At 40.6% G+C, this 18,981-nt stretch overlaps 1 protein-coding gene across 1 annotated transcript; it reads left to right on the top strand.

Annotated features, from left to right (window-relative positions):
• Positions 1-367: 367 nt before the first annotated feature.
• On the top strand, positions 368-17,998 carry LOC306924111 (excitatory amino acid transporter 2-like; the record flags this gene model as incomplete). Its single annotated transcript, XM_079502462.1, is given in 12 exon segments — positions 368-382; positions 385-407; positions 4,476-4,615; positions 8,073-8,225; positions 9,345-9,595; positions 10,202-10,358; positions 10,734-10,860; positions 12,151-12,384; positions 12,883-13,077; positions 13,446-13,580; positions 13,680-13,953; positions 16,789-17,998. Coding segments are annotated over 12 exon segments (1,779 nt in total). The 3' UTR covers positions 16,864-17,998.
• Positions 17,999-18,981: the final 983 nt, after the last annotated feature.

Raw genomic sequence — 18,981 nt, 5'->3', positions numbered from 1 at the left:
TGGGTGTGTGTGTGTGTGTGGGGGGGGGAGGGGGGTCTGGACGGACTGGCCCACATCTCTGGGGACAAACTTCAGGAACGGGTCTAACTCGGGTTGCTGAGGCTGTGACTTTGATCTGTCGTCTGGTTCTGTTCGGTGTCGACCCGCTCCTCCCTTGATGCTCGGGAGTAGCCGTCTGCCAACTGTGTGTGAGCATCTAGCTGTCAGCAGAGCTCGGGTGTTTCCACCAGCCTGCTAACGGGGGGAACCTCGTCTGTCGACAACACGTTTGTTTAGATGGAGCAGCTCTGATCCTAATACTGTAATTTTTTTTCTTTTTTTGTGGTTCATTCTTAAATACCAAAGACTGCAACTCTGATCCTGGTGAATGTACATAGCACTTATACCTCAACTCCACCAGAAATGAAGTAAGTACGGTACCTCTCATTTCACGGTTCCATGGGCGACACTGACATTTCTAACGAGTGCATTCATTGATTTACAGAAGTTGTTAGTGTGAGCCAATGACGCCTGCTGTTGCTATTTTAAGCATCTGTATGGCTTCACTGCTCTCTAGAGTTTGGGATTGCATTTGTTATATCAATAATTGCTGCGAAAGAATAACTATCAGGCTTGCAGCATTTTAAGTAATGATGTCATGCTGAATGTGTGTAATAGCAATTAGAGAAAAGGTGCATTCTTTCAGGAGATGATTGATATATGTATCTGTCAGGATGCTGGGTATCTTAATACATATAGTACGTCTTGTTTTAGTAATACCTTCATCAGTGCCTCATGTCTCTGCAGCCCTGTAATTCAATTAATCTGACTAAGCTCTGAGCTAAGATTAATCGGTTTATAAAATGATCCCATTAGACTGGGGAGAGGAGGGGTAATTAATTTCGTTTTGCATACATGTGTGAACATGCAATCATTAATGCAAGCATTAATGTAATACAAAGTACAATAAGGAGAGCATTTAAGCCAGTATGGAATTTAAAATATATATAACTGAAATATAAATGTAATTTGCAAAGGTGAGGGTTCGTCTATCCATATAGTGGAGACTATTGGAGAGCAGAACAAATGTGAATGCCATGACAGAATGATTTTCTGCCTATTTCCGCTCCCTGTGTGCTAAAAATAATGAAAGGGAGAGGAAAGGGGAGAATTCAATTAACGACTTTCATCAGTCTCGTGGAATGGGATTACATGGTAAATGTTCATTTCGCGCCCTCCCCCCTTATTTCTTTTCTAATTAAAACGGCTTCTCCTGAAATGTGGACACATGCCTGAGTTGAGTGTGATGACAGCAAATTGCTGCTTGGTGCTTGCATGCACTGCCTTCGTTTTCACACTGATATGAAACGAATAAGAGAGAACGGGGCTGGTCCATCTGTGTGCCTGGAAGCTGGCCAGGTGGGCTTCCTATATAGCCAATCTACTTCTGTGTGTGTGTGTGTGTGTGTGTGTGTGTGTGTGTGTGTGTGTGTGTGTGTGTGTGTGTGTGTGTGTGTGTGTGTGTGTGTGTGTGTGTGTGTGTGTGTGTGTGGTGGGGGGAGGGGGGGGGGTTGCACACGTGTGCATGTGCCTATGTGCGTGTGGATAATTGCTAATGACTACTTTCACGGGAACAACAGCCAAATAAAGAGCTCTGGGTGGGCCGGAAGCTTTCCAAATATGTTGCGATTCTCACACCCTATCGCCCACTCTGATTTGCTTTCTGTTTTTAAAAATGCTTGACAGGCAAAAATGATTAATATCTACAAGCATCCGCAGTCTCTGTGAAGGACCACGGGGTGAAGGGTGAGGGGACAAAACAACATTATAGGAGCTATTGAGGCCATTTGTGACTTTTCACTCACCCCAGGGGTGAGGTGAAGGGTTAAAGGCAGTCACACAGTGTTTCATCTTTACCATCCTTTTGTCCCTCATCAATGCGGGCCTCTTGAATAGGCTAAATAGAGACATTGGCATCTCACTATATTATCAATACAAAAGAAAATGTCAGACCAATGCTAAAATATGTGATCGATTGTTTCTGCAATAAGGGGGTGTGGAATATGAACAATCGTGAATCTGTATAGCGAGTCAGCGACTCTCTCTTTCTCTCTCTCTCTGTCTCTCTCTGTCCGTAGTGATAGACACAGCTGGCGTCTGTCTCTCTCTGTCCGTAGTGATAGACACAGCTGGCGTCTGTCTCTTTTTAACAAACTCATCCCCAACCTCTGTGGAAGTAGAGGAAACTAGCATTGTGCTGCCTGTAGTGATCAATCACGTTCCCTTCCATAAAATATGTAGCTTGACAAATCCTTCTGTCACCACACTATTCCATTAGTTTTTCAACATTCTGTCAGGTCGAACTCTTGTCAAAAAGGGTTAGACACCTGCTGTATGTAGTAGAGAGAGACAGAGAGAAGAGAGGAAGACAGGGCAGTTACTAGGAGAGAGAGAGAGAGAGAGAGAGAGAGAGAGAGAGAGAGAGATAGAGAGAGAGAGAAAGATAGAGAGAGAGAGAGAGAGAGAGAGAGAGAGATAGAGAGATAGAGAGAGAGAGAGAGAGAGAGAGAGAGAGAGAGATAGATTATGAGTATGCATTAATCCAAGCAGTCAATAAATTAACTAATTCTTGATAAGTGTCTGCATTTCACTCTCTGGTTCTCATTCCCATCTGTGTTTCAAAAGGCCACACACAATCTCCTGTGGCCTGTCAAGAATGTCTGTAAGCCAAGCCATACTTATTATCTCTGACAGTATACAAAAGTAACCAAATGAACCTGTAAGAGTCCATTTAGATACATTTGTACAGTCAGAAACAAATAAAGATAAATTAACCATGAGGATTTGTGTATGTTCATAGAATTTATTTGTGGTCATAAAGATTACATCAAGGATCTTAAATCCCTACAGTGTTTTAAATAGTAAATCATAATTCTTCAGAGATTTGATACAGTGATAATACTTTACCACAAAGTGCTGTTTTATTATCCAATATTTAATCCTTTATATATTTTGTTGGCGAAGGACTATATAGCTTCATTTGAGACTTTTACATAATGCATAAAACGTATGTATACATTTATAATACATTTAAAAGTAAAGCCTAAATCCATGTACTTTATTAACTACCATAAGGGGAACCCAGAGCCAACTGACTTGAGGTATGCCACAAACTGTGTGAAGGGATATCATCTCATCTGTCAGGGTTATTTGAGTTCCTACGCTCCAAGCTCCAATAGATGTTTCATCCGAATGCTCTCATGTTGCTAGGGTAGGAGACGAGTCACTCCAATAGATGCTCTCATGTTGCTAGGGTAGGAGACGAGTCACTAGGGTAGGAGAGTCACTCAAAACCCTTGACACGCATTAGCAGTGATGTACAGTACATAGGTTTTCAATGTAATGGGTCCTGGGACCCAGGGTGATCTTTTAGATGGGTCCCAGGGACATTTTATGAGTCTTACTTCAACTACGTTAGATACTTGTAATGGGTCCTGGGACCCAGGGTGATCTTTTAGATGGGTCCCAGGGACATTTTATGAGTCTTACTTCAACTACGTTAGATACTTGTAATGGGTCCTGGGACCCAGGGTGATCTTTTAGATGGGTCCCAGGGACATTTTATGAGTCTTACTTCAACTACGTTAGAGACTTTGAGTACAGTACTGAGTACAGTATTGCACCCCAGGAGTGATCTTTTAGATGGGTCCCAGGGACATTTTATGAGTCTTACTTCAACTACGTTAGAGACTTTGAGTACAGTACTGAGTACAGTATTGCACCCCAGGGGTGATCTTTTAGATGGGTCCCAGGGACATTTTATGAGTCTTACTTCAACTACGTTAGAGACTTTGAGTACAGTACTGAGTACAGTATTGCATCCCAGGACACCCAGAGGGTGACATGACTGCGTCCTTTCTCAATTTAGTCTAAGGATGCAGGATGCAGGCTATTTGCATCATTGACTTTTTTTTTTCTTAATCATAGCTGGCCAGCTACCAGACATTATAGTTGAGCTAACAGGTGACCCACCAAACTTTGGTGGGTCTTTATTTGATCAGATCAGAACAGAAGCTAATATGTTCAATGATGATTTTAACCAAGAACCGTGCTGAGGTATCTGTAATATAACCCCAAACCCCCCAAAAAGGGCTTAAACTCTTTTTGGGAAGCCCTATTTTTGTACAACTTGTGGAAAAAGCTTAAAACGTATACAAAATTTTAATTATTATTTCCCTGCTTTGAATTCCCCCCCCCCCCCCCCCCCCCCCCCCTCTTATTTTTATTTTTTTTCCAAAAATGAATTTTACTTGTAAAACCGTGATGTGACAATAAAGTTGATTCTGATGAGTCAACATAATTGTTGACTTTCTTTTATTGTTCTTTCTTATGATTTATTGTATGATCCCCATGTATAGGATGGTGCACATAGCCTTCACAATGCTGTGGATTTGGGAGAGTAATGTTTCCTTTTCATTCCATGTCTTCTCTCCCAGTGCCAGCAACATGCCTAAGCAAGTGGAGGTGAGGATGCACGAGAGTCATCTGGAGCCCATCGAGGCGAGACCTCAGAACAAATGTGTCAAAGCCTGCTCCAAGTTGTTCAAGAACCTGCTTCTCACACTCACTATTCTCGGTTAGTACATTTACTGTGTGTTTGTTTGTTTGTTTCTTAACCCTTTCTGTGCCTGTCTCGAGATATCTCGTGGAAAGTTATTAATTCCATCGGAGCCATCCACGAGAAACACGAGATTTGATTCAAAAACATTTAAAAGGCCTGGGCCGGCCTAGCAGTCCAGGCACCTAGGCTGGTAATCCAGCCTGACAGCGCATCGTGGGTTCGAGTCCCGATCCCGACGACCTTTGCTGCATCTCTTTCCCCATTTCCTATCAACCTACTGTCATCTATCAATAAAGGCAAAATAACATTTAAAAATATAAACAGCCTACATGATAATCTGCTGTACAGGTGCGTGGGGTTATTAGTGGTATTTATATATATATATATATATATATATATATATATATATATATATAAATGCCATATATATAAATTGCTGCTCTGGGGGCCATCGTCCCTACGTTCCATAGGCTTACACTACAGATCTTCTTCTCTGCTTATTTCGCAGATTTCTCTGGCACTAGCACCAGGACCTCGCCTAGAGGGCTGGGCAGTAATGTGTTAAGAAATGCTCACCACTTCAGATCAGGCTGTAAATAAATAGGTGTTAATATGGAGAAATTCTACCTTTGCTGGCCTAGAGTAGCAGCAGTCGTCCTGACCTTCTCCAGCCCAGTGTCACGTAGAGCATGTCACTGAGCACACAGTGGTGCATAAGAATTGTAGTTATGACTGATTCACTCACGGTGCTGCCGGAGGATGTGTTTTAATTAAATGATCAAAGGGCACAAAGGCAATTTTTTATATGAAGTCATAGCAAATTTGTTTTTAAGGAATTACCAGTCATTTACACATGGCTGTGTTCGTGTATGTTTAGGCTTGCATATTTTAATATCTTGCATATTTTAATATCTGTTTATTTGTGTGCGTGCGTGCGTGCGTGCGTGCGTGCGTGCGTGCGTGCGTGCATCACACTTGGCAGTATACCCCTAACATATTCAAGCCAATACAATCATTGATCATCTGTCACTTGGAGTGGGTTTGCAAGTAGGGCTCAAGACAAGAGAATTAGGCACACTCTATTCCACAGGAAATCCATGTGCCATCCAAGTCCAATGGGTCAGCAGAATCCACAGGGCACTGCTAGACTGTACAGCATAAATTGAGGCACAAAGGACTACTTACAAATTTAAGGAAGCTGGATTGGATGTGATTGTAGTGTATGCTAATAAACGGCCTCCCAGTCTTTGGCAGCAGAGCAGTGGCAGAGGAAGTGCAACCCCTGGGGGGCGCCAAGGTTTTGGGTTCAGGCCATGCTTTGTCTATGAGAGGGACAAGACACACTGATCCAACCACAGGGCCTGAGTACAGACAGGACTACAGGGAGTCAGAGCACACAGAGGTCAGAAGAAGCAGCAGAGGGATAAACAAGGGCCTTGGGAGGAAAGTTATGCTCTCTATTATCCACTTAAACCCTAATTTTAAATAGCTGATATACAGCTTGTAGATTGGTTATTTTTGCTATTTTTGAGATTTTTTTTGAAAGGTGTTGAAAATATCTTTCTAATATATATATATATATATATATATATATATATATATATATATATATACAATTATATACATACAATTTGATTTTCTTAAAATATATAATTCAATTTAATTCTACAAGATTTATGCATAATGACATGACCAAAAAAGGTTAAGAATGGATGTGATTCTTAAGATACATCACAAGACAATGGGTTATCTGAGTTATCTCACAGAGAACTCAGATAAGCACAATTAATTCTTCCCCTGAACAACACAGATTGTACTCCGATAAATAAATTGCCAACTTGAAGCTTTTCTTGAAAACCTGTTGGCACTGGAGGGAGAACTACTGATGTGCTGCTTACTCCCCAATGCTTCAAAGACATCTGATCTTAATCTGCTTTGAGCTCCCCCACCCACTAGCATCCCGCACTGCTCCAAACAATCAAATCGATATGGAGCACGGATAGAAAGCAGTGAATCTTTAACTGTCCTGAGGGTTGCATATATCCAATTAATTGCATAATGAGATATATTAGATGTGGCATTGCACCCTCTGCATTAAACAATCCCTCAAATGTAAAGACACAATTTAAAGTTTTCTCTAGATTTTAATTCAGTCTGAGGTTGTTGACCATATTGATTGATTGATTGATTGAATACTTAATTAACAGTTTGCAAAAAGTACAGAGGTACAGTTAGAATAATGCTAAAAAAAAATTCAATTCACAAGACATATAGGGCTATATCTCGCCACCCCTTAACCCTCATCCCTAAACTAATTTGCCATTTTTGTACTATTTTAAAAAAGTCTCGATGTAGATCGGCTAGTTGAACTATTTCAAAATGTTTTTCAAAGTTAATTAGTCATTTAGTAAAAAATGGCAAATACGTTTAGGGATAAGGGGCGCAAGATGGAGCCCTAACTATAATACTATACGAGAATTCATCAATACCACTTTCTGTTGATTTTAAATTTGTTTTTGTATGTATTATGAACTATTGTGCTTACCATATAATTACTTGCGCAAGCAGAGCACGCAAGTATTGTGTTCGGCTGGTATGTATGTATGTATGTATGTATGTATGTATGTATGTATGTATGTATGTATGTATGTATGTATGTATGTATGTATGTATGTATGTATGTATGTATGTATGTGTATGTATGTATGTATGTATGTATGTATGTATGTATTTGGTTAAAATGGGTAAGGTTTTAAAAGAGGCAAAAGCATGCTCTGTTGCACTGGCCTAAAAGTGGGTCCTCTAAAACTGCTTCAACTTCTGAGAATGTGTGTTTGGTTCATTAGCCACCAGATGGCATACCTTATAAGTATGTATGTATGTCTGTATGTCTGTATGTATTTAAAAGGGGGGCTTTTTTGTAAAATCCCAGCCTACAATACCTTAATATATTTAAAATCCAAAGTAAGGTTACCAGTGAAGGGCAACCTGCCTATTCACTGGGGACTATGCAAGGCAGAGGCGTCCACCCCCCTGAGTCCAAGTTAGACTAGACCGCATACATGTATGTATGTATGTATGTATGTATGTATGTATGTATGTATGTATGTATGTATGTATGTATGTATGTATGTATGTATGTATGTATGTATGTATGTATGTATGTATGTATGTATGTATGTATGTATGTATGTATGTATGTCGGTAAGAATGGTGGTTCCTTATTGGCTGTTGATGGTGACGTAACTAAGGTACGTTTCAAGGTAGGTATAAGGTCAATAACGGGTCTAAAGGATTTAGAACAGCAGTTGTACTAGACATTAGTTAGTAGTAGTACTTGCGCGCTCTGCTTGCGCACCAGGGCCTACTTTTAAATGTGCTATATAATTAAAGGTGACTTTACTTGACTGCATTCCTTAATCTCGACAAAATCTACGCCTTGTCCCTCTCTCGCTCTCTTCTCTCATTCCAGGTGTGATTTTGGGAGCTGTATCCGGGTGTTTGCTTCGTATCTCCTCCCCTATTCACCCAGATATCGTCATGGTGATAGCCTTCCCTGGAGACATCCTGATGAGGATGCTGAAGATGTTGATCCTGCCACTTATCATCTCCAGTTTGATCACAGGTACAACCCACTAGGGCTATCCAATATATCCATATTATATCAATATCGTAATATAAGACCAGATATTGATGGTATTTTGGATATCGTAATATCGCATAAGTGTTATATTCCTAGTTTTAATAACTTTTTGTTATTCTTTTTTTCTCGTTTTGTGTTAAAACCTATTTCACCTATAATGACAAGCCAGATTATTGAAGCCAGGTTGAATGTGCTTAACTCTGCCTGTGGGTTTGAAAAGTATATCAACAAAAAACTAAATAACAACAGCAGCATTGGATCCATTGAAACACAGATATTTTCTTCCCATTCCCTGAAAAGTAATGGTAAATGGTGCATTTATATAGCGCCTTTATCCAAGGCTCTTTACATAGATTGTGCATTACATTCACCCATTCACACACACATTCATACACTGATGGTGGAGGACACCATGCAAAGCACCAACCTGCACATCAGGAGCAATTAGGGGTTCAGGACACTTCGATACTAACTCCTTCGATACTAAGCCTGGGATTGAACTGGGAAGTGGAAACCTCACAGTTTCCATGCGACAACTCTTCTGGCCACAGTGGCCACTCTACTCCTGAGCCACTGACGGTTGGACATCAACCAAGAGCAATCACTCTTGGCGGTTTCATTCCAGACCTGGCCAGCAATGTGTAGAATACGACCGGTTAAGTGCCTTGCAGAGTCAAACGTAATCGACGCAAGAATACATACGCAACGGAGGATGAGAGAAATTTCTCCCCTTGCGTCATGTCAGTTACGTGATCCATCTTGATCCGTCCGGTTGGGATCGGATCCCGAGCCAACTCAACCAAATTGCTTGCGTTATGTACCTTGCGTCGAGGACACCCTGCCCACCTGGAGGCAGCAGAGAGCAAGGTTTTGTTTTCCTGCTCTGCTCCTACCCCCAAAGCAAGAGGGAAGCCACTCCGTTGTAAACATAAACACGAACAAGGCATGGCTATCTCACATTATTTCACTGGACACCAACATGAAAGTTAAACAGGATATATATATGACCTTTACGATATTGAGTCAACATTCCCAATGAAATACGGTTAATTATTGCATATTGCACCCCTAAAACACAAATCCCTCTTATTTTGGCTGCAGGTCTGGCCGGCTTGGACGGCAAATCCAGCGGTCGTATAGGCACCAGGGCTATGGTGTACTACATGACCACCACTATCATTGCTGCTGTCCTGGGAGTCATCCTGGTGCTCATCATCCACCCCGGCAACCCCAAACTGAAGGAGGGTCTGGGAGAGGGAGAGAAGAACGATGATGTCTCCAGCTTGGACGCCTTCTTCGATCTGATCAGGAACCTGTTCCCAGAGAACCTGGTGCAGGCTTGCTTCCAACAGGTAATTGGACTGATGCGTAAAATGAGGAAAAAGGCAACACACCCTTAGATCTCCATATATATCCATATGTTGATCCTTCCCCATCCATCCTTCCTCTTCGATGTCTCCCTTTTGACTGATACCTGCCCATTCAAACACTAGACGGGCCTGCCCCAAAGTTATTAGTGCAACTGTGCCCGGCAGCCGGCGAAAGTTCTCAACAGGCCCGAAAATGAAGGCCCAGCCCTTCCTGGGCCCCCATCAAACCCTGTACACTCAAGAGAATATCCCCGCTACCACCCTTAGATCTCCATATACTGTATGGAACTGACCTGTTCTGACATTCCATATGTTCTGACCTCATCAAACCCAGTACACTCAAGACATGCTCAGTACAGAATTCATTCCATGTTGATCTGACCCTCCATGCCAAAGCACCAGCGCTCGCCCAGCAGTCTGCCGTCAACGAGCCGGATGCGTGCACGCGACCTCGCCCTTTAAAGGGCGAGGTCGCTTCTCGCCCTCAGGCGTCTTACTGGTATATATATCGGCTAGTTGGCTACTGACTGTATTAGGCTACCTATCCAAGTATACAGGACAATGTTGATGTTTCCTCTCCCACCACAGATCCAGACTGTCACAAAGAAGGTGGAGGTGCCTATAGAAGAGGACGTAAATGCCACCATTGCCACCGCCGTGGAGAGTTTGGTCGCAAACTTGACCAAAGAGCCACAGTTTATCGTAAAAAAGACACTTCAGATGAAGAATGGCATGAACGTCCTCGGTATATCACTTTCCTTCACATCTAGATGCAGTTATAGATTTTGGTTATAGAAAACCCAAGCAATTTAATATATTTCTTATGATTATACTCTAAATGGCACACCAAGCACTATAACTATACTATACACATATTTGTTTGGTAGAGTCCATACCACAACTATAACCAATGGTGAACAATATAGTTAATTCGTTATAATGCTTGGTGTGAATGGACCTTAAAATTCTAACGCTTTGAAGGTTCAATTGTGGACCAGTTTGTCTCCTTGACTGTAAATGATGCTGTTTTTCGTCCCATTATCTTCATTATCTTCTGTCTTCTAAACTGTCACATTTACATTCACAGTTTTGATTTAGTCTGTTTTTTTTTTGGCTGCAGGCTTGATTGGTTTCTTTATTGCCTTTGGCATCTGCATGGGCAAGATGGGAGAGAGAGCCAGACTCATGATCGAGTTCTTCAGCATCCTCAACGAGATTGTAATGAAACTTGTCCTCTTGATCATGTGGTCAGTAACACTGCGGGGGATCTCTGTGGACTGGAAAAAATGACTAAATATACAAGGAATTATGTTCTTTAAGCCCTATATCAGGGGTCTTCAACAGAGGGTCTCTGACTCCTAGGGGGTCCTCAGAGTTACTACAGTGGGGCCGCCAAATATTTTGTGATAAAATATAATCTTTACCACTTGAACCACTTGAACCCTAGCATCCCTATTCTGAGGAGAACCTTAGCCAAATATAGCAGAACTGCAAGCTCACAACGCCTTGCGCTGCGAGGCGTTGAGAGCTTGTACATCGGCTATTTTCGGCAAAGAGGTTTGGTGTAGAGGGAAAAAAGAGCAGAAGTATACTGAATCCAGCATACACTGATGACAGTGCTGTCAAACATGAAGCTACTGTATCTGAAATCTATGAAAAAGTTTAATCCTAAATACAATATGTAGTGGGGGTCCCTGCTTCATCTCTCTCTCAGCTAAGGGATCCTTGGACTGAAAAACGTTGAAGACCCCTGCCCTATACTTCATACGATGAATAGCAAAAAGAGCAGTTTACCAACTCACAGTGAGCTTGTTGATCTGCTATTTTGGCTTTTTCAGAAAACTTTGAAATGTGTTGAAAATGTTGGGACTTTTTTGTGTGTAACATTTTTTGCAAATGTTCACCCCAAAATTGCCATGCCAGGTTGAAAGTGATGTTTATAACATTGACACATGAATGCTTAAAGGACGACTTCACCCATTTTCAACCCATCTTCATATAATTGGTCGTCACTAATGCTCATGATAAAATTGTACAATTTAAAGGAGGGCTGTGGACATTTGAGAAACCCGCCTACCAGTGACATCATCGTTAGGCAGATTTGTTTTTTCTTATCAAACAAGATTTCAAACATTTTAATTAGATTTGTATTAACGCGAGAACAATGGCTTCCATTATAGCATGCAAATTTTCCCGGAATAGAACGCCTGGAGTTTCTATAACCTTGGATTCCCAATCGATGATATAACTGGTAGGTGGGTTCCTGAACTGCCCACAGCCCTCCTCTGAGACACAGACCAAGTAGACAGAAATGGCACCATATGAGCATTAGTTGGTGAACTCGTCCTTTATTAATTGATTCGCTAACATCACTGTATCATTAAAGTGACTTTAACATAGATGATTAAAAGAAATAAAGTGAACAAGGGAGTCACGACCAACAGTCGAATATGCTAACAACAGGTGAATGATGTTTATGCTCCTCCCGTTGGTTGGTCGAATCTTTAAAGCTAACGACAACTCTGTCTCTTCATCAGGTACTCTCCCTTTGGTATCGCTTGTCTGATCTGTGGTAAGATCATCTCCATCAAAGACCTGGAGGTGGTCGCCAGACAGCTGGGGATGTACATGGTGACAGTGATTGTTGGCCTGATCATCCACGGTGTCATCTTCCTGCCCAGCATATACTTTGTGATTGTCAGGAAAAACCCCTTCACCTTCTTCCTTGGCATATTCCAGGCCTGGATCACTGCTCTAGGGACAGCTTCCAGGTCAGTGTGTGCTGATGAGTGCATACAATGAAATCTGTGTGTTAATTTAACTCAGTGTAAAGGATCCCATAAGCAGAGGTGTAGTGGAGGGGGAGCCACATCCTCCCTGACGGACCTGAGGACTGGACCTAACAAACAATTGATATGAAAAGTATAAATTGATACAAAAACTATTGATACAGCCTCATTCAGACAATTTGATGCCTTTATTCTCCGTAAAAAAAATCGATCTCGAAATTCTGATTGAAAATTTGCTTTGTCACTGTCTGTAATATTAACTTTCTTTGTGGATGTACTCATGGCACAATTTATAGTTACAGTTTAAAGTTACAATTCATGCACTTATCCATTCCTGAGTGCTCTTAAGCAGAGTAATCATGAACAAGATTAGTTTGAACAAATATATTTTATATATTATTATTATTTTTTAAATATGTTACAGATTGAGGTACATAGACAGTTAATCCCACAACTCCTACTTTCTCTGTCTCTCTGAAGTGCTGGCACACTGCCTGTCACCTTCCGTTGCCTGGAGGAGAACTTGGGCATTGACAAGAGAGTCACCCGCTTCGTGCTGCCAGTCGGTGCCACAATCAACATGGATGGAACCGCTCTCTACGAGGCTGTTGCTGCCATCTTCATTGCCCAGATGAATGGTATCCACCTAGACCCCGGTCAGATCATCACTGTCAGGTAATACGACGATAAACATAAGTGGTATATGATTGCAATTCCTGACATCTACGCATAAATAAACGGTAACTCATGTTTGTTAAGGTATTTTTTAAAGCATTCTCCAAACTATTAGTATGGTCCATGCAGGGTGGAGGTTACACATGTAACCAAATGGCGACAATGACACTGACATGATACTGACCATGACACTGACATGATACTGACATGATAGTTTAGGTTACTGATCATGATACTGATACTGACCAGCAACCAGATTAACAGCACTTTATATTTCTTTGTGAAGAAACAATAGGCCTGCATAGTAGAAAGTAAAATGATGGGTAGATTTTGTAGTGATTTCTCTTCTTTCATGTGATTCTGTCCAGTATGACTGCTACTCTGGCCAGCATTGGTGCCGCTAGCATTCCCAGTGCCGGCCTGGTCACCATGTTGCTGATCCTGACTGCTGTAGGCTTGCCAACCCAAGACATCAGTTTGCTGGTCGCCGTCGACTGGCTACTGTGAGTTCCACTTTGAGAACTGTACTCTAAAATGAATGAATAGAGTTAGAAGAAGACTGATCAGACTAAAATCTCTCATCCAACCCTTCTTCTGAATAGGGACCGATTCAGGACCTCGGTGAACGTGGTGGGCGACTCCTACGGTGCAGGCATCGTATACCACATGTCCAAGGCGGAGCTGGACGAGCTGGACGCTCAAGCGGCTAAGTCAGACGACATCGAAATGCTGACCAATAAGACCCCGTCTTACTATGATGACATGAAGAACCACCACGAAAACAACTCCAACCAGTGCGTCTTAAAGGCTACCACTAGTGCTAGCGCTACCACCACTGCCACAGCTAACAATACAGTCGTAGTAGATGAATGCAAGGTACCACTAATGCTTCCGGACATAGAGACTTGCATTTAACCCTGTTACATGTTGCGCGTTCACTCTGCATCTGTGCTTTATTCTCCTAACTTCTTCTTTTTTTTGCATCTTTGTACAGCTTTATGTGAATACATACTTTTTTTTTATTATTTAAAATTTAACCCAAATAAAATGCATGCTTATTTGTTTTTATGTTTATTCCCCTGGAAAAGCAGCTTTTGTGTTCTTTAAAGCCCAAGGTGTGATATGATCACGCTCTGCCCTTACATGCGTTCAACAGACTACGGCATTCCAAAGCGAGAATAACGTAACTACTGCTGGCCATCTTGTGGTGGATAATCCGCCATAGTGGGAAGCATGGATATGTCTGAGGGAGGAGATTTAGAAAGGCGCTTTAGAAAGGAGGTGTGGACTATATATTGCACAAAGCAGCTTTAAGTGAGAAAGACTTTCCGAAGTGGCTGTACAGCATATCCTTACAATTTGGATAGAAACGGATCCATATGCTCAATGGATTCAAAATAGTTTTAACAGAAAGGGAGTGCTATGTAATCGTGGTAATACTATGCTCCCTGAAGAATTATTTGCTAAACTAACCATCCTCCATCTCTTCAGGGTCACTAACTATTAACTAATGTGTGCTCCCAAATCCTCATATATCAACAATTAGAGAGAGAGAGAGATCCAGTTCTGCTTTCTGCTCTATTGCCTCTGTTACCCCCTCTGATTTTGAATGTTTGTTCATAGCTTGATTAAACTAGAAACTCGCCCAGCCCCTTGCTGTCTGAGATTAATGACTAGTTTTTAATTACGAGATTTGTTTTAAAAAAAGGAAGACATTGCTGTGGGGGTTATAGCTCAGAGGATGCGCTACCGTACCGCATCCAATTAGCAGTGCATATATACTCACTCTTCACAGTCTCCATACGGCGACTGAGTCAGCGCCAGTCACATGGTTCCATTTCAACACCAGCTATTTCTGTCCATTGTGTGAAGTTGTTGTTTGTTGTTAAAATGAAACCTACAAAGCAACTTCCATAATATAAAACGATATGCACTTTGAATCAGTGTTAATTTCGTCGACTAAAACGATATCGACATTTTTTTGCAACTACCTTTTTTCATTGACGGAAACGAATTAAAAACAAAATAAAAATTAAGCTATGATGACTTAAACTAAGACTAAATATATTGACAATTTCGTCAACAAATAAAAACTAGGCTAAACTGTTAGGGAGGACTAGTGGACAAGAGATCCAGTAGAACTAAAAGAAAATAATTCAATTGCATGCAATCAAGTGTAAAATCAGCCATTACGACGCCATAGGGGGCGGCCAAAATATTTGTTGGTCGAGAAAAAATGTTGTTCAACTAAAACTAGACTAAAACAAAATCTTCTTCTTTGAATCCCCACTTTGAATGTACTCCTGGATTAGGAGATCATATTATGGGAGCTCACAGTGCTTGTTCCTTCAGACACACCCTGGCTGCAAAGGTCTGCTTAATGAGCCTGTTCATTTATTAAAGGATGGAAGGTGTTGCCTAGCAACAGAGAATAAGCTATCCCCACATGCTGGAATCTGTCTATGAATGGTCATTTAAAATGAAATATGGGCACAAAAGCTTGCTATTTCCAGTTTCTGTCTCCTATTAGTTGTTGGCTGTAAATAACATGGACTAGCATTGCTGTTCTTAAAGATTCAAACCGCTATAGAATGCCCTGCTAATTAACCTTTTGTACATACTAAAATGCAACAACGCATTTGTTTTGTAGTGTTTTGTATTTAATCTATATTCTCTTAGTATATACAGTATGTATGCCTTGCATGTTTGTAAATGTATGTATGTGTTGCATGTGTATTTTGTGGTTGTTGTAAATATGTACTTTGTTCTCAGGTCAGTAAAAGAAAGTCTGATACACTCTTAGGACTATCAAAAGCATGGCCACCGGTGCTTGTCTCTGAGTTTCATGCATGTTTATGTTCTATCTATTTATTCTAGATGGATGCAGTGAAACATCAGAACATTTCTATACATGTCTTGACTGTTTCTTTGCTACAAACTGTTGAACGCTGTATGGCCGAAACCTTGTATCTCCATATTTAATCTCATCTTTTTTCATAAATGAATGTCCTATTTTATGCATTGTTTTATGACAATGTTGTGCAAAACGTGCAAAAAATAGCACATATATAAGCTCACTCGACGTGTTAAAGTCATACTGTGTAATATTAATTTCAGTAGTCTTACCTACTGATAGCTGCATGGCATTACAGCGTTTGTCCATACAGAAGGAACCCTGAAAAAGAAACGCTGAGGGCTCCTAGTGCTCAAGGGTATTTTGGAAGGCAACAACTCGACGGAAACTGAATTTTCCATCACATTTCTGGTGCCTGCGCAAATTTGGTAAAATGGTATTTAATATTATTTATAGAGAAGTTGTAAAATAAAATAAAAAACATTTATGTAGAATATTGTGAAAGATATACAAATCAAAGATTACATCAGTTTTTGAAAAAGTTACACCGTATGACTTTATGTATTCTTGAAAAAAAAAAGATGTTCAGCTATTATGACAGACTCGAAATAGAGATGCCAGTCTGTCTGTTGGTTTTAAATTATTTAAACCATTGAAAAGTATTAATAAGAGCTTGTCACTAAATAACTACATTGGATCCATTTGAAGTAATCTTTTATCTTTTTCCATTTTCTGGAAAGTAATGTTTTTTTTAGATTTACAAGGTTTCTGCCAGAGATGACAGCTAGGTTACTTGTGGTGTGTGTATCAGTGCCTTGGATGCTGTGTGTTTAGATCTGGATGCTAACTGCTTGCAGGTAACCTCAGCCACTAATGGCTCTGCAGCTGCGGAGTGCACACTCGTTGAGGAGGAACCATGGAAACATGAATAAAGCCAGCCCAGAGATCCCCTGCTCCTGAGCTCCACAAGCTTTCCTATCTGGTGAAAAAAAAAGAGTCAACAAAAGTCACTCGAACAGAACTACTAATTGTTTTTTTTATGTAGGTTAGTTTTTTTTTGTTAGTCCCTTTATAGTTTTTCTAACCGTCTACCTGACTGATAACTAATACTAATTCACTTAACCGTGAAACTATAACAGAGGTATAATTTACTTGTTAGAGCACAATTTATGTGCCATATGTAGCAAAAGCTTGCACAGCATACTTCAAGGCTTGGGGAGGGAAGAAAAAGAAAAGGGAAAAAGGTACTTAAAACATCCCTATAGTGATATATGTATGATCCTGTATTTAGAAAATGAGAGAAGATTAATCTGCCGGCTAAATCCAAAATGGGAGTTTATTACAGGCAATCCATCAGTCTAGTGGCAGATGTTGAGTGGGAGTTTGTGTGCTAGCGTAGACTGACAGAGGCGTCTGTACTGAACATCCCAGCATTGCACGGCCATCATTACCATCATGATGAGCGAGCAAGGCCGCTGTGTTTTCTTTTTCACTCCATCTTTGATCTCACAAGAAAACCTTTTGATTCTTCACTGGCGGAGCCTTTGAAGTTCATCTGGCTGTATTAACTGCCCGGTGTTATCATTTCTATCCCAGAGGTCCCACAAACTGCTGAAAGGGTAGGAGGCAGACAGACACACATAAGGATCACCACCCTGAGCCTGATAGTTCACATAAGCACATGTACTATGGAATTCTAAAGCACAAATCATTCTATAATCACCCCTCTCCCCTTCTCTCTCTCTTTCTCCCCTCCCGTTTCTCCCTTTTTCATTTACTATGATGGTAAAGGGACATTTTCCTCTTTTTGCCTGTCGTGTAAGATGCTGTACTATGAATATACCGAATGTGTGTGTGTGTGCGTGTGCGTCTGTGTCTGTGTCTGTGTCTTTATGAATGTGAGAGCTGGGGATAAGAACATGACCAAGTTACTTATATGGACCAAACAGGCAGAAAATCAATCAATCCACAGAGGCCTTTGAACTGCCTCCGTGATGTCATAGACAGCGTCTTGTTGGTTTTTTACACTACTGTATGTCCATTTACAGCTGAGATGTTGATATTATTATTCAGTCAATGTGAGGCCTCAACATCCAAAGCTAAGAGAATCACTGCCCTAAACCTGAATAATATATCAACAAATGCATTATCATATGTGTACCTGGATTCATGGAGTAATTTCCTTCCTACAAAAATGTTACTTTGTGAAGCCAATGAATCAAATAAATTAATGTCATGGTAATTATCGCTACAAATTTGACAGGGTTTTCATAAGCTGGAAAACATAGCACAGATAAGGGTGAACAATAGCACAAATAAACATGAGATGTCATTTAGCTTATTCTTTTAAGTTGGTGGCATAGCATTATTTTAAAGAATTCTAACAAAGAAACAGAAAAATATATTTCATTCCTGGTTGACAATGATCTCTTTCCACATGAAACTTAATTTGATAAAAGGGAAAAACAACAACTCAGGCTGCTGTCTTAACTTATTTGCAGGGAAATTACATTTAGCCTATACCCCAAAATGTTTACTTGCTTTTATGAGCAAATCATTCTCAACAGTTGTCTCTGTACCGCACAACTTTTGAAAGCTTTGACTTTGAACACAGTGACTGTTTACGACAAAAGTCTTTTGGAAAGACTATTTTCTAACGTGCCAATATGATGGGATGTTTTCCCCAAGACATTGATCAAATATTAAATTTAGGGTTTAGTTTAGGGTTGGTTGTACCATATGTTCAATTATCATACACTTCTATACTATCTAAAAGCACAAATAAAGACTTAAACAAAAGAATAATTGAACCCATTCAACCACCAGAAAATGTAATAATCATAATGTGAAAAAGAGTGCATTGAGTTACTGGTAGACTGTTAAGGTTACCAGAATAAATTAACTCTGTATTTAGCCAGCCCTAAACAAACATATCTCCTCCAGTACCCCCAGAACTCAAGACTGTTTCCATAGTCCCTAGATGCTGCAGAAGTGTGTGTCCATGCTGGTCACAAAGGTTTTAGATTACACACCACAGACACCTAGTAACA

The sequence above is a fragment of the Electrona antarctica genome, assembly GCF_951216825.1.
Source record: "Electrona antarctica genome assembly, chromosome: 5".
Lineage (NCBI taxonomy): Eukaryota > Metazoa > Chordata > Actinopteri > Myctophiformes > Myctophidae > Electrona > Electrona antarctica.
Note: the sequence above shows the minus strand (reverse complement) of the source record. Positions and strands in the feature narration are given on the sequence as shown.